This window comes from Doryrhamphus excisus, linkage group LG20 (assembly GCF_037039965.1).
Source record: "Doryrhamphus excisus strain RoL-2023G ecotype Guam linkage group LG20, RoL_Dexc_Guam_v1.1, whole genome shotgun sequence".
Taxonomy (NCBI): Eukaryota; Metazoa; Chordata; class Actinopteri; order Syngnathiformes; family Syngnathidae; genus Doryrhamphus; species Doryrhamphus excisus.
Genome location: NC_136376.1, coordinates 13098573 through 13115472, shown reverse-complemented (window position 1 = coordinate 13115472; position 16900 = coordinate 13098573). Strand labels below are relative to the sequence as shown.

The following is a 16900-nucleotide window of genomic DNA, read 5'->3' as shown; positions in this document are numbered from 1 at the left end:
AATTGAGTGCATCACATAATCAGTTCACAAAAGGAGTAGGAAGAAGCAAAGCTTATTAAATCCTACCCCTCCATCTGGTACTTTTACAATCAGTAACTGTTACATTTGTTCACTTCCTGCTTTCCATAATACAGTTTAAGGTTTTTTTTGATGATGCATGTAGCCCACAGTCATGCACACACACTGTATGCTGAAGCACAGAGGTTGCTAAGAAAGCTGAAAACACATGGAGACTTTTCATGTTTGGTGCAGCTGAGTACACGGCTGTCTGGCGCTGGACAACCAGCCAAGTGTTTGGGTGTTTCACAGTTAAAAGGGCCATAAACTAGACAAACACAGCAAACAACACTGTCTGGCGGTCTTGGGGTATTTTGTTTTTCTCCTTTGCTTACATCTAGTCTAATAATCTAATAATATCCTCACATCTGTTGTATTTATGAATGGCAGATATTCAGGTACACAAAGGGAATTTTAATGTGTTATCTGCCAGTGCTGAGTTTGAAAAACTAAAACACAGTTGGAACATCTGGTGTCTGCTTAGGTGGAACATTGCCACAATATCCACGAAAGCTTGATAATCAGTGCTTCAAACACTGTGACTAAATGGAAAAGTTCAGGGGGAGTCGTAGCATGGAGACTGTAAGGCAGAGGATGCCTTTGGGTTATGATTCCTGTAGGCCTTGTCTACACAGTAGTGGAAAAGACTAATCAGAGGGACTAACCAGTCATTAGCTTCGTGTAATGAGGGACTATAATACCATGAGTGTAAGTGCACATAACCAGGGGTAATTAGTGTAAATCGAAGGGTTCCTAGAAGTGACCTGGATTGAAATACAACCTTCAGGTGCTCTGCTGTGGCATAAAGAAATTGAAAATAATAACAGAATGTGAAGTATAACATTCCATTCATCAATGTTCTATTCCTTGTCCTCGTTAGGTTCAAAATTACGCTGGAGCCTATCCTAGCTGACTTTGGGGAAGAAGTGGGTTAAACTGTGGACTGGACAGCCGTCAATCACATACAGTGCATCCGGAAAGTATTCACAGCGCTTCACTTTTTCTACATTTTGTCATGTTACAGCCTCATTCCAAACTGAATTAAATTAATCTCTTACCTTGAAATTCTACACAAAATACTCCATTATGACAATGTGAAAAAAGGTTTTTTTTGACATGTTTTGAATTTATTAAAAATAGAAAACAAAAAAAAATCACATTTACATAAGTATTCACAGCCTTTGCTTAATACTTTGTTGATCCACCTTTGGCAGCAATTACAGCCTCAAGTCTTGTTGAATATGATCCCACAAGTTTAGCACACCTATCTTTAGGCAGTTTTGCCCATTCTTCTTTGCAATAAGTCTCAAGCTCCATCAGGTTGGATGGGAGACGTCTGTGCACAGCCATTTTCAGATCTCTCCAGAGATGTTCGATCGGATTCAAGTCTGGACTCTGGCTGGGCCACTCCAGGACATTCACGGAGTGGTTCTGAAGCCAATCTTTTGAGATCTTGGCTGTGTGCTAATGTCTACTGTCTATATGGTCAAGGTACATGACCAGTCTACTGAGGTCAAGAGCGCTCTGGAGCAGGTTTTCATCCAGGATATCTCTATATATTGCTGCATTCATTTTTCCTTCTATCCTGACTAGTCTGCCAGTTCCTGCTGCTGAAAAACATCCCCACAGCATGATGCTGCCACCACCATGCTTCACTGTAGGGATGGTATTGGCCTGGTGATGAGCAGTGCCTGGTTTCCTCCAAACATGGCGCCTGGCATTCACACCAAAGAGTTCAATCTTTGTCTCATCAGACCAGAGAATTTTGTTTCTCATGGTCTGAGAGTCATTCAGGTGCTTTTTGGAAAATTCCAGACAGGCTGCCATGTTCCTTTTACTAAGGAGTGGCTTTCGTCTGGCCACTCTACCATACAGGCCTGATTGGTGGATTGCTGCAGAGATGGTTGTCCTTCTGGAAGGTTCTCCTCTCTCCACAGAGGAACGCTGGAGCTCTGACAGAGTGACCATCGGGGCCTTGGTCACCTCCCTGACTAAGGCCCTTCTTCCCCGATCGCTCAGTTTAGAAGGCCGGCCAGCTCTAGGAAGAGTCCTGGTGGTTCCAAACGTCTTCCATTTACGAATAATGGAGGCCACTGTGCTCATTGGGACCTTCAAAGCAGCAGAAATGTTTCTGTATCCTTCCCCAGATTTGTGCCTCAAGACAATCCTGTCTCGCAGGTCTACAGACAGTTCTTTTGACTTCATGCTTGGTGTTTGTGCTCTGACATGCACAGTCAACTGTGGGACCTTATATAGACAGTTATTATATTTCCAAATCCTGTCCAATCAACTGAATTTACTGCAGGTGGACTCCAATTAAGCTGTAGAAAGATCTCAAGGATGATCAGTGGAAAAAAGATGCACCTGAGCTCAATTTTGAGCTTCATGGCAAAGGCTGTGAATACTTATGTAAATGGGATTTTTTTGTTTTCTATTTTTAATAAATTCAAAACATGTCAAAAAAACCTTTTTTCACATTGTCATTATGGAGTATTTTGTGTAGAATTTTGAGGTAAGAGATTAATTTAATTCAGTTTGGAATGAGGCTGTAACATGACAAAATGTAGAAAAAGTGAAGCGATAGTTTCGCAATGCAATAGTTTTACTCCTACGGGGAGTTGATTTAGAGTCTCCAATTAGCCTAACATGCATAATGAATGGGATGTGGGACAGAAGGACAAAACCTACACAGGCACTGAGAGAACATGCAAACTCTAAACAAAGATTCGAGAATCGAACCTGGATCTCCTGACTTTGAGGTTATCATGCATGTGTTGTTTGATTAAAAGGCAATAAGTCAATGGAAAAATACAGACCTGAATAAGAGTCATTTTGCACTTTTCTCAAACTGTTGTATGTAATAAAAAAGGAATCATTTTTAGCATTATGTTGATTTTGTTACATTGTCTTATATTACTGGATTAATGCATTTTTGACAAAAAAAGAAATAACATCAGAAACAAAATGTGTTTGCTTCAAGTCTTTCTTGTGTGTTCTTTAATTGTGATGATAACCATGATAATTGTACAATTTTTCATGTAATATTATCGGCAATGCTCATCCTGCGTGTATTTAGAAGGTGTTGGATCGATTCCGAAATTTGCAGTCAGACCCACGCCTACTGAACAAGCGGGGCAAAATGATCCTCTGCTGACCTCTTGTGGCTTTAAGTAAACCACAATTCAGCAAGGGGGCTTACCCATAGACATAGATGGACGCCGCACTGAGTGGGTTTGTCCACTGCTGCCTTACGTCAACGTCGCCGCCATATCGGATGTGTCAAAGCTGTGCTGTAAAGCGCCTTTCTACAAATAAAGTTGTATCTCGTTTATACAGTCTCTCTCTCTCTCTCTCTCTCTCTCTCTCTCTCACACACACACACACTGAGTTCGGCACCAAAAACAATCACATTGTACAAATGCAATACACTTTGTTTTGGATGCCTAACTGTTTCCCCAAGTGTATTACTGCGCGTGTGAATGTAAGAAAGACAGGAATTAACTTAAAGTTACCCTGCTTAAAGTAAGTGCATTTACTAATTCATTTTCAGCGCAGTCTTGACCCACCCAATATGGCGGCGACGCTGACGTACGGCTCAGCGCTCGACGCGGCACCTATCAATATCTATGAGCTCACCTATTAAGATATTTTATGTTCTCATTTCATTAATTTTCAGAGGCCTGAAATTTAAATAAAGCAAAATTTTAAATGTAATAAAACACAAAGACTATAAGAAAAAGGCACTGATGGCTGGCATAATGTTGTAATAGCTTTGTAACGTTTTAAATTCGTGTAAGAACTTGCCCTCAACTGTGCACTGAAACTCGTCCACATTTGGTATGTCTGCTAGCGCCATCACGCCCTCATTTTCCCAACATCCGGGAACTTTTGAGCTAACCAGTGTGGAGGCTGGGTAAGGCAAGGAGAGCAGTGGTGGAAAGGCGGACTGATGACAGCTGTCATTGTGGACAAAAACACTTCCAAATTCCAAAGACAGGACTAATGTCGGACCCTTAAACCGCAAAGGAGAAAGGACAACACAATTGCCGAGTCGCCGGATATTTCAAGACGTCGCAAAGGTAACTTTACTTTTCCGAGTGGAAGAGCAGTGCCAGGTTGCCCTGTCTATCTCTTGGAAGTCTTGTGTTAGCGTCAGTGCTAGCCAAGCTAACCCAGCTTAATCAATCCACTCTATTAACACTCTTTGTATTGGGTAGGGAGAGACAATGTTGTAGAACACTTCACATTTTGTGTATAATCAGGTCAGGCTAATGTTTATTTGATAGTTATTGGAGGACAAACGTTAGTTAGCAAGTGTAGCTAGCTTACCAGTAAGCTGGCTAACGTAACCTTTCCTTTAATGTTAGCCCGCAATCTTTTGCAGGGTATTTGCACACATTTTGTAAACACAAAGGATTCGTTTTTATCGATTTGATGTGTTGTCTCTTTGTTTGTGGGTAAGGATTGTGTAAATTCTTGAATGTAAGGCTGCAGTGACGTTAGCAATTTGAATTTGGTGGGTTAACTCATGCATGATCCATTGTGTGACTGTTAAAACAAATATAGCCAGATTTTCTTGACTCGTTTAGACCATCAAACACTATCCACGGCCCGACGCAAATGGACACGTCCTTATTTAGTCACCTTTCCCACTTTAGTGATTTTCCTTACTTAAATATGATCTGGCAACTTTATAAAATGTCAATCAGTCGGGCGTCACGGTGTTCATGGTGAAGCGGAGATTGTAGTCAAAACAATCAGCCACGGTCTAACCAGTTTGACGTCGTTATTGTCACTGTCCCTGATTCAAATGGTAAGTTTGCAGTAGTCTTACTTGTCACATTTCAAACTGCTTCATGTCATCCACCACTACCCAAACCCTTGTTGTTGCATACATGAGTGATGTATTTTGGCAGGAATGCAAGTTAGAGATAAGAGCTGGTCAGTGAGAGTCTATGAGTGATATGGAGTCTCAATCACATTGATCACATATCTTTGTGTGTCTTCTGTTTCCCATCTAGGTTTTTCTCTACCGTCTAAATTCCCTTCATAGCCTTGCACATTACTGGAGGAGCGACAGTTGGTGAGGCAACATGGGCACACAAGGCTCTGGTAGGAAGCGTGCCCCGCTAAAAGATAGGTTCTCTGCAGAGGATGAGGCCTTGAGCAGCATTGCCCGAGAAGTAAGTTTACCTGTTTTAAATTATGATTGAAAGACTGTGTATGTACTAGAAATACAGTGGAATTTTGGATTCAATTCATTTCAATGAACATTATTGCTAAAGTGCGCCTGTTTTTGTATGCTGTCTCAGTTACTGTACAGCCAAACAGGGCACTTGTCCAAGCAATCAAGTGCCCAAACAAAACGTCCACGAATTGGTAACTCAGTCTCTGTGAAGAATGGACAGAAGTTCTTAGTGTTAGACGAATCTATGCTTTTTAAATGATTAAAATACAGCTGCAAAAAAGTTGCAAGTGCCAGAACTTCGACAAAGAAGGTGAATCCACTATTGACACCAAACACTATTGAATTAGTATAAAGGTTGCTGAGGGAATGGTATGGTTTGGAACGGAGACACATAACATTCTCCGCCTGCTGGAGAAGTATAAACTAAATAAATAATATATACTGAAACGTGTGGCTTTACATGATTTTTCTTATGGGAAAGATTGATTTGATTTTTGCATGTTTTCGTTTGACCTTTTGGACATGGGGGTTCTACTGTGTTGTTGCATTCAGCTTGCAGTTCATATCATTACAATTTCCTCTTCATGCACATGGAGATGATTTATTAGTTGATCTGAAATACTATTGTAGTCTTTATCAGCACTTTGTTCAACATTTTTGGACATTGATCTATGACTTAAATGATAACGCAGGTAAATATCAAAGTCCTTACTGAAGATTACTTCCGGTCAGATATTAACAAATGTTTTTTATATTTATACAATATAATATAATGTAATGTGATACTTTAGGTATTTATATTATGTGCATCTTTGTATAGTTATCAGCCAAACTCAACATTGACAAAGGCCTCCATGGTTCCTACGAAAAATATGTAATTTGATTTTTATAAATTTCCAGGTCTGGACAAGTATGGGAAATAGAAAATATTCATGTTTTCAAGACTGTTACCACTGTTCAGTTTTTTTATAGATAAAATTGTGAATAATAAAAAAAAAAAATGGTTTGATCTGTTTTTCTGTAGCGCTTGCTCTGGTAGCTCTTTTTATTATTTATCTCGCCACAAGCACAATGACAACAACAACATAATAATAATAGTCATCATCATAATCATAACACAGGTTACTGTTACAGGTTACTCAACTTTAACCCCATATGTCACTTCTTGTCCACATGTCGGGAACCCATTTATTGAAACACACATGAGCAGGAGTCTTATTGTTGTCTTAAATATCAAATTTTCTCTAATATTATCTACTATATTGGCTCATATGAATGGGAAGATGACAATATGGGTGTTATTTTATGTCTAGAGGGCTGTAATTATGGTAAAAGTTGTATTTAGAAAATCATAAACAGGTTTTCTATGCTGTAACGCCGTAAATATTGAGTTTAATAATCTTGAATCCTACTTCACTGAAATTCACTTGGTCTGGAACCAAGTAACTAGGATAAAGGAGGGATTACTGTAATCTGAGGTTATGCCCTAGATCAGGGGTCAGCAACCCATGGCTACGGAACCGCACACGGTTCTTTAGCCTCTTTGTTGTGGCTCTGTGCAATGCGTGAATATGTTTTTACACTTAAGTGGGAGTGGGCGAAAATGTACATTTTTATTTTAAAGAGTTAGCATACTTTTTGTTAGGTCCTGAATGCATCCTGGCTGAGTTCTGACTTTTGATTGGATGAGCGCGAGAAACAGGGGAGGAAACTGTGTTTGGGTGGCGGTGTTTGTTTAGACACGACAGAGAAGTCTTTTCCCTGGATCACAGCTCAACATAATTTTAAAAAGCAGGCTTTTTTCACTAAATGGCAAGTTCAGACAATTTATCATGCGGGAAAAAATGGTGTATTGAAGTGTAGAGGTCAAAGACGTGTCATCAAATGGGCCCATTATGTTCTACTTATGTGGATATTCAAGTTCTGCTAGGGCCAGCTTGTTTTTGCCATAGAGGTTGGCTTGGGATGTTTTTGTCTCAGGGAAGGTACCTGGCTTGTAACAACTTGCCAAGGGATGACTCCACTTTGTTCCACTGCAGAGCTGCCATTCTTTCTTTTCCCCTGGAATACTGTAAGTGTTCTTTTGGGTGTGTGTGATACAAGTAGACAAATTAGTCAATTTGTCACTGCTTGTGAGGGTTTGTAAAGCATTTCATACCTTTACACTAGTGTGTTTTTCCTTGATCTGTTTTAAAAATGACTGGCCTGTCTGAAAGCTGTCCAGGCCCCCATTCTTGGGCATTAAGCACAAGGCTCCATTTGCTTTCTTTATAGTCATGTAGGCCAATCATAGAAGCATGAGTCATCTCACCCTCCCAGCCAGGTTCTAAATTTGAATCTCTTTGCAACAAAACAGTGATTAGATCAACTCTTTGGGGGGTGCAGGAGGTCAGTGTTTGAATTTATTCAGCCTGTAGTTGGCTTTGGTTTCTATAATGCCATCATTACACAGCAGCATCTGCCTTATATGTTAGAATGCTTTGCAGTTGGGGAACATCTACGGGGTCTGAACATCTACGTGGGTGGTTCTGACAAATCTTAAGTAAAATGTATCAAATTTAGAATTCAGCTTCGTCTTAGATATCAACAAGTAGCGAGCAACTGTTCAAGGCCAATGGGGGGGAAAAGCCACACGTCACTCGCTGATGCCGTGAACAGGTTGGATTGCAAGTGGGGCATAAAGCACTTAATGTGGGCTTCCAATAATGGTTTTCATACTGCCACGTCCACATTACTGTATTGTCAGTCATACTAGTGACTTCATGGTTCAGTCTGATGGCTTCTAGCAGCTCTGTTCAGGCAATACAGTTTTTATCCAAATAGAGCCCTATGATTTCCACATTCATGGAATTGTAGAGAGAATCATGGAATTGGCTAATAAAAATGGAATTTACTGTTTAACGCAGAATCTCACAAAAATTGACATGGTATGAGGAGAAGTAACGTTCGTGTGGGAGACGGTTTCCCTGGCGGATGGATCATGGTGGATACAATCACGAAAAAGCCCCTTCCTGACCTGATAAACACTGGTTGGCAGAATCTCTTCTTGCGGAGCGTGAATTAGCTTAGTTTAACACGCTCGTGTGGTCGTGTGTGTGTGACTTGGGCTCGGTGAGTATATTTTCACCACATTGTTTTTCACACCTTTAATGTAAGGAATGCTTTACATTGCCCGATAATGACTTAGCTGTGAACAGACATTGTCAACACAAATGGAACTCAAGAATGGAACACTTCCATAACAATCCTTCAAATTAAGAGTGCCCCCCCTTCGCGTCTGTGTAAAAAAATAAAATAAAATAAGCGTGTCCATATGTGTCTATCATGGTGCAGTTGGAATTGCATCTGTGACTACATCTACCTTAATAACAAGGAAAGGCTTCACCATTTGTACACACACACACACAAACACTGCCCTTTATTCAGTCTTTGAAAGCAGTTTAAGTTATTTGCTTCAGCGACAAGTGTTCTGATGAATCGTTCTCCGAGCACAGTTTGGTTGATGGTTGAGCTTCTGTTCTGGTTACAGGAGCAGTCCCATGACATGGTAGTCAGAGAGCATAGGCTATAGATAGGACAGAGGCAGAGAGCTCAGCTGGTCGTCAGACAGACAGACAGCTCAACAGGTGCAATGAAGAAGGCCAGTCATCTTTCTGACAGATTCTCATTGGTTTTTCCAAATTATTCTCTCCTCACCTTGCGCAATGCAATACTTCATTTAACCTCTAGGCAGACTAGAGGTTTAGAACAACAATGTTGGGATCAATATATTTTTGAGTCAATATTTGCTGAATAAAATCCAAGCATATGTAACCATATAACCATAATTTATTTTTCTTTCGTTAAAATCCAACTTAAGCCAATTTAAGAGTTATTCTGTTGTTCTACCAAAGTTTACCAAAGCTTAGTTAAAGTTTTTTTGTGTGTACTTATGCCATTAAAATACATCACAGTTGTATAACCTTTCTATAGTTGTATAACCAAAAGTTAAATAACCTTTGGTTTGTAGAGGTGAGGATATTGAGGTCCAATGTTGATGTCGGATATGAGGCCAATATCAGCAAAAAAAAAAAGAGGCAGTCTTGGATTATATTGGCCTGCATCTCAAATATTGGCGCTCTGATACATGCAGTCCTTATGACTCTCTGCCCTATCAATCATATCTATCTATCCATCCATCCAGCCAGCAACTGGACAGAGCCATGTGATCACAACAGTTTTTGCTAGCATGCTAAAAAAGTAGCAAGGAGCAGAAGTGATGTCAGCTAATCCGTTTTCCTACAAGATAAGCACTGTAGAGTATGATTTGTGTTTATAAATAATAAACATCTGTATGATTCGTGTTGGTAGCTGCTCAATATTGTTATAGGGCTACTTACAAGGTTGTATTCAAGTATCGGTATTGTATCGGAAGTGAAAAAGTTGTATTGGGACAACCCCAGTTAAAAATATGGTAGGAAACAGTCACTACCCATAGGCGTACAACTCTGGGATAGTAGATAAGAAATTCCTGGCATGCTGGCTGCATTGAGATGATGTACGCATAAATGTATTTATAGCCAGGTTTTTTGTTTTTACGTTAGTGGGAGGATTTCAGTTCCAGAGCAATATGAAATGTATTTGTTTGTGTAATTGCAATGACACACTAGAAAGGCTTGCTTGCCTCTGTGCCTGTGTGTGACTCTGTTAAAGGCCAAAACAGTCCACCAGTCCTGCTGTTAAGATGTGAGCAAATTGTGTAGTCTTTTGTTTTTTTGTTCTTCCATTTTTTTTAAAATCCTCCACATGTTCACATAGGGCAGTGCAAGGCCTGTTATGACTCATATTTTAGTTTAGTCCTGTTGCATACCAGCATGTTAAGGCTCTATTGGAATCTGCCCCAGAAGGCTTTAAAATTAGCATTTCTGAAACCAACTGTCATCGTGTGACCTGGATAACGGCACCATAGTAGTTGGTCAGTAGTTTCCCGCACACATTTAGTTAAACACTGTTTATTTAGATTCGCCCATACCGCTAGCACATAATTCATATATTTTTCATCTGAAACCCTCAAGTTGTTTAAGTTACATTTAAATCTAATGTTTATCGTTGAAGTAAATTAAATCAAAAGTCATTAATGTGGATGTACCAAAAACAATGGCGTCATATGTTCAAAAGGTTTTTGTATTGGTGTGTGCATTATAATATTAATAATATTATAGTATTATCTATTATTAGGACGAGTTGGTTTTGTTTTGGCTCCGCTCCCACTCTATGTAGTACTGCCTTTTTGTATACCCAAACATATTATTTGTTGTTGGCCTGTCTTTGTTTCTGAGTTATTTTAAATCTTTGAGTGACTAACAAGTGTGTTCATGTTGTGTCCCATAGGCAGAGGCCAGGCTTGCAGCAAAAAGAGCAGCTCGGGCAGAGGCCAGGGATATTCGAATGAGAGAACTTGAGCGGCAGCAGAAAGAGGTATGTATACTTTTTATATGTCTACAAATGCTATAAATACAGCCAATTGGACATCACTGACCAAGATGGTTTGTGAGCCTCATTTAACCGAAAAGTAATCCAACCAAAGGTCCCGAATGCAGTTCATAACGATTGCATTGTGAACTTCTGATTTCAAACACAATCGGTCCTGGGCTTGTTGACCTCCAATGCGTTTGAATTTAAAAGCATGACTTTTCCCCCTTGGGAATTATGGAAATGCACAGGAATTGAAATTGATGATGAAACTACTATACTAATAACTTTAGCCCCTTTTACATAGACTGTTCATGTCGAGTGTATTGCAGCTTCTTTCCATCTTGGTGTTTGGCATAACAACAGTAACATAGAATTGTCACTCAGCCAATATTCCACTTTCTGAGGTACTATCGGAGCCAGGAAGAAGCTTGTGTTAAAGGGGTAGCTGTAAAGTTGGTTCAGTGGTGTGAAGTTTCATATTCTATATTCACTTTGCTCCTTGGGTTGTGTTGAAGCACTGTTGCACTCCTACATGTTTTTGTACATTACACTAGACCCTGGCAGCGAGGATGCCACATGCCAGAATAGTATGAATCCAGCAATATTTTCTGTAAAAAGCAAAGCTGGCTTTATCTGCTGCTTTTAACTGTCATACAAGCGTCCACTGCTGTGTCATCATACAGTCCACACTAATAGTGATGTAATTTTTGACATAATACAGTCATGCCATATTGACATCGTAGTCACTGACACTTTCCATCACATGCTCCCATTACAAGGTCAAGCATGAGATAAAGTGAGAGCAACATGTCTGCATACAATCATAATGGTAAAGGTGGAAATACCACCTTGTTACACAAGCCAAATCACACTAAGAAATATGGTCGAGCTAATCAAAGCTGTTATACTATAAAATGTATGTTTAATATCAGCAAAAAAAAGATTACATCGGCCTGCATCTCAAAAAAGCAGCAGCGACCAGCAGCGACCCAACAGAGAGCCCCTGTAATCACAACAGCAGTGTTTGCTAGTGTGCTAACAAAGTAGCAAGGAACAGGAGGGATGTCAGCCTTGTGGCAGTAAAACGATGTACAAAACTTCATGCTCTCCTTTCCTGTGGTGGCACAGAACTGCTTTACACATTTCATTGAGCAATTCTAACCTTGCTATATTATGCCTAGCTGTGACTATATTGTGGACAAAACTATACCTCACATGCATAAAGAATTAAACAGGTGACTTTTTCCTATATGTACCATTGGGTACAAACATCGTTTCCAGTTTGCGTAATATGACTTGATGAAGCCTTTTCTAACATTGCACACTGCAAAGTAAATCATGAAAGTGTATGATTTGTGTCAGTCAAGGTCGGTATCACCTGATTCTCAAGGTTGCAATATGTCGGAAGTGTAAAAGTTTTATCGGGACATACCTCACTTTTCGAGTAATGTCTGAAATACTGTAATAGTGCCAAGAAATATTGTGATGCAGTACAATTTTGAGGCTATAGAGTACTCCACTGGTTTGATATGGTATTGAAAATGGTTTGCTTTGGTTAAGCTGCTTAGTGCAGTGTGACATAGCAACAATGCTACATCTGCAACTACTAACATTATCTTCTACAGTGACGACTTAAACATCCTTTGCCTGATGCAGAGGGCTCATTTGGTTTGGATCCTCAAAATACATGTTCTATTCATAAACAAAACGTCAGAAAGAAAAACATGCTGGGTATCCACAGGAACACCAACATGTCTATTCTGAAAGTATTTGCTGGCCAGTTTTGACATTTCAGCAGTTTTGGCTGTAGTATGATTGTATGTTTTTCCTGGCACTTCCTTCCCTCTGTCCAGCTTTCTTACCGCACATCCAGCAGCAGTAGCAGCAAAAAATGGGGTCAGATCCACCAGTGGATGGTAGGCGCGTGCGAGTGTTGCAGTACTCTCACTGCACTAACACAGCCTGATGTATGGTGTTTCATTGCAGTCAGACCTGACCCTTGATGCAGTAACACACAGTTACTGACCATAATGAACCTCACTGGAATGTAGTGTGTATTTGCTTTGGAAACTCTGTAAAATACAGACTATTGACAGTTTTACTGTGCTCCGGTTGACTTTATTTGTGGAAACTGCATGGAAGATGCTTGGACAATTTGGACACAGAGCAAGTTATTTAGTTTAAGCTTCTACTGACTTAATCTTTATTTCCCTTGCATGTTGCCTTGCATGGTATTAATCAGAGTGTGACTTGTTTTAGTAGTTGATACACAAATTAATGTGTCATACAGTAGAAGGAATAACAAATTAAATGACCTAAAGATACGTATTGTATCATATCAGTTTGGTCATAAACTGGATGATTGTATTGCATTGTTTTGGCTTTGCATGGCAACTGTGTGGCCTTATTTACCCCTGTAAATGGGCCTATTTTACTCTCTAAACCTGATCCACTTTCCTTCTTTACTCCAGGCTGACACAGAAAAAGCTAGAGCCACTAATAGTAGTAGATCAAGCAGCCGTCATCGGGTGTGTATATTTCCCCCCCTCCCGCTTCCTTTTTTTCTTCCTGCATTTCCTTTCCTCTTGTCTTTTGTCTGCTTTTCTGTTGTGACTCAATGTTTCAACATCAACAGGGCCAGAATGATGATGTCATGTCTGTCCGCAGCTACAGGGTGCGTACATGTTGCACCCCTGCTAGAACTTGAAAGATACTGTCCGTGTTGTGAAACCTCATTAGTTGAAAATCATTATTATTGATAGAAAAGTGTTTTTGTAATTGTTTTCTAATGTTTGTTATGTACTACATTTTAAGTCAACCTCATCATCCATCCGTGACTTGGGCTCAAACAGGAGTCGATCCACTTCCCGTAGAAAAGACATCTTGGTGCGTTTTCTGTGAATTACTTACTTTTGTCTAGTTTTTGGTAAAAAATTGATTAGTAAATGAGACATGTTGGGGCTCAATGTGTTTTTTCACCACCCATATAATTTCCTTCTCTCTGTCTTTGCTCCTATTCTTTCTTCAGTCTGATGATGTGACCAATAGCTCCACTCTTAAGAGCTCACGTTCTACTGTATGTACTCAGTGTGTTGACCTTCCCATTTATTGCTCCCACATACTTTTCTGATTAATTATTTTTTAAATCCTTGAGATTGTGACTTTTTTCCTTTGGGTGAAACAGAGTTCTGTATACAATGATCTACATGGCCATAAAAAGTCTTCTAGCTCCTCCAGGAAAGATCTGCTGGTCAGTAATACTTTAACTATATCTACTGTGACTCATAGCATGGAGCTTGTAATATAATATCATATATTACATTATATATTTTATATAAATATCAACAAATATTCAATGGCTTGTGGTGATTTTATACAGTATTTGACTTAAACCTGAGACGTTATTCTGTTGCTTAGATAAGTGTTTTGCCTTGATTCCCTTGCAGTTACCAGAGCTGTTCACAACCATCATAGTCCATTCTTGTGTCTGTGTGTCCCAGATGCATATGTGCTTTAGCTTTTAATGATGCTGCAGTTTAAGTTTGGCAGGCAAAGGACTGATACAGACTAGCCAATCAATGGTTTCTAAACAATGTATGTATGCTTTAGGCTCTGGCATACACATTTTACAAGTTCAAAAATGGAAAAAGCAGTACTTACCGAGGACTACATAATTTACAGTTGCACACTTAAAGTCAGACCTAAACATTGAAAGCTAGTGTTTTTATACAATATACTGATATGAATCTGAAATGGCATTGTGACATATAGTTGTTTATGTTTCTATTGCCTATTACTTGAGGTTATATCATTTTGCTGCCTCTCTAGACTGGACTGTACCATGATAAAAGAAATTACACCAGCCTAACGAAGACCAAACTTCCACCCCATCCTTCAACCTCCTCCTATCAGCCACGGGTCTGTCTCTTCTCCAGCTCATTACCATTTTATATGCAAAATGTTGGGTTGTTAGACCTGAGAATTGAACTAAAGTCTGTTATTGTATATGTACTATTTAATTAAATTGATTTAAAAGTGTTTGCATGATATCAGTGTGTAATTAGCCAAATCACCAGTTGTGTTGCTGTAAAAATACAATTGTTTGATCATTTAAATACTTGTAATAGCATAGCAAAGCTCTATCAGCATTAAGTGTTTTGCTTAGTAAAGCTTTTGGTTGTGGGCCTTGTTGATCGATTTTGTAAGTACAGCAAAACATTCATCCTGTTTGTGTGTCAAGCCTCTCTCCTCTTCATATTCCTGTTACAGTTTTCGCTTGTCTTCTGAACAGACATTATACTGTTTCCCTACCTACTCTTTTTTCACAGGCCATCACTTCCTCCTCTTCCTCTACCACTGGCACAGGGCTGCCGCGTAGCTATAGCATGGTCAGTTTCTGTGTACTGCTTGGGCACTATTTCACTGCATGCATTTAGGTACCTTCAGGAGTTCCCTACCGTTCCCCTCACTTTGGGCCATATACATGTGCTGGGGTGTCCAAGCAGGGTGACTCAGTCTCTTTATTTTTAGATCCTGGACAATCTCTGTGCTTAGCAGAGGCCACAGATTTATGTCTTAGACAGATTAGGTGTTTGATCAAGCCAAAAGATCATATATCTTAAAATGTATGCTGTTCGTGACCTATACATAGTAGCATAAATTTTTATACAGTATTGCAGTTTGCCATTTAAAGCCACTGTAAAAAATATATTAATAATAATAACCATAAGAGAAACCATGGCGTCAAAAGTACTTGTGAATATCAATGCTTTGTGCTGCTCATTTCTTAACCGCATAAACAAGCACCGGGTGCCCACCAAACATGTAATGTAGTTTCACATAGATAATAAAGTTAACAGCATTTACTTCTTTTGTTGGACCTTTGCCCTGTTAGACAGTGCACACTGTATTACCTGACAGCAAAAAAAAGTAACTACATTAAATGATGTAATACAGTGCCTCTGCTTATTGCATGTCCCCCTCTAACCAGTAGCTAGCAGCAGAGCTGTGTTCCTTCTCATGTTTTGCTGAGTCCTGCATTGTCTCCCATGTGTGCCCTCAGGCCTCTATTTATGACGACACCGCTCTTTACGGCTCAAGCCACAGTTCAAGAGCTGTAAGTCTTGTGAATGTGAAACGACCACCACGGCAGTCTCTGACTCGATTTCTGCATTCATCTTAATCTACCGCCCTGACTCCCTTCCCCACAGCCCTCTGAATATAGCTGGTACTCCTCTGGAGCCAGCTCCACTCGCAGCAGCCCTGCGGTGAGCACTCTAATCAGCTTCCACCCGCATGATGTCCATCACACACAGAAGTCCCTACTGCAGGGCTACCTAACCTTTTCTTCAGCCATCTCATCTTTTATTGTATCTGGCAGACTTTTAGGGATGCCATCATTAGCCTTGACGTGTGTGAGTCAAAAATGACTTTGATCAAATAGAATTACTCACAGCATGAATTATTAGTCATAGGATTATTATTGGAGAAGACTAAATGTAGTGTTGATACAGTGATATCCATGGATTGCAGTTTGAACAGGAAGTGTGCAGTGAACGCCTTGTCCTTTCATCCAACATGACTTAGGATCCTCATGGCGTGTGTTGTGGTGTGTGCTTGTGTGTGCTTGTGTGTGCGTGCCCATGTCAGTCTTCTTCAGATGATGACACTGTGAGCAGCGTGTCCCAGGAACGCTTCAGCAGAGGCCGCAGGGACAGTGCGGTGAGCTTGAGGGACTGAGCCGTACTCTTTGCTTGTCACTGATATATTTCAGCTTTTGCCCTTCCTGCTTTGGTCTCAATATCACATACTGATTGTTGTATTTTTTCTTCTGTGTCTTATGTCCATCTTTCATCCTGCGTGCATTGAAAGTAGTCGTCTGACTTCTCGGACATTAGTGAGTCAGCAGCTGATTATTTCAGCCGCTCCAACAGAAGGGGCAGTATTGTGTCTGATCTGGATGATTTGCGTATTCCAGATCTTGATACTGTAAGTGGCCATTTCAGTTCCCAACAGAGCGATGGAATGATTTCTTATGACTGATGCATGGTTTGAAACTAACATTTGGGTTTAGGGTTAATCTCACAATTGATTGTAAATGACTGTCTTGTGAATGACTGTATAACTTTGCGTAGTTAAGTGGAAGTGTTTGCAGTGCAGTTTTTTTTTAATTCCGTGTGAAAAATGGAGCCTTCTGTTGAA

At 39.9% G+C, this 16900-nt stretch overlaps 1 protein-coding gene across 18 annotated transcripts in view; it reads left to right on the top strand.

The window, feature by feature from the left end:
* The first annotated feature begins 3927 nt into the window (after nt 1-3927).
* The window catches only part of lrrfip2 (leucine rich repeat (in FLII) interacting protein 2), a 22147-nt gene continuing 9174 nt past the window's right edge, over nt 3928-16900 (top strand). For 4 of the 18 annotated variants that reach the window (XM_058058261.2, XM_058058259.2, XM_058058263.2 and 1 more), the window contains exons 1-3: nt 3939-4136; nt 5079-5240; nt 10616-10702. In XM_058058261.2, the coding sequence (XP_057914244.2) occupies nt 5151-5240; nt 10616-10702 (177 nt within the window). In that variant the 5' untranslated portion in view covers nt 3939-4136; nt 5079-5150. Of the gene's footprint in view, nt 4137-5078; nt 5241-10615; nt 10703-12552; nt 12616-13170; nt 13228-13334; nt 13374-13513; nt 13586-13727; nt 13776-13883; nt 13950-14527; nt 14618-15027; nt 15088-15761; nt 15816-15909; nt 15967-16348; nt 16421-16573; nt 16688-16900 lie in introns of all 18 variants that reach the window. The other 14 variants (XM_058058254.2, XM_058058255.2, XM_058058251.2 and 11 more) reach the window with 10 other exon arrangements.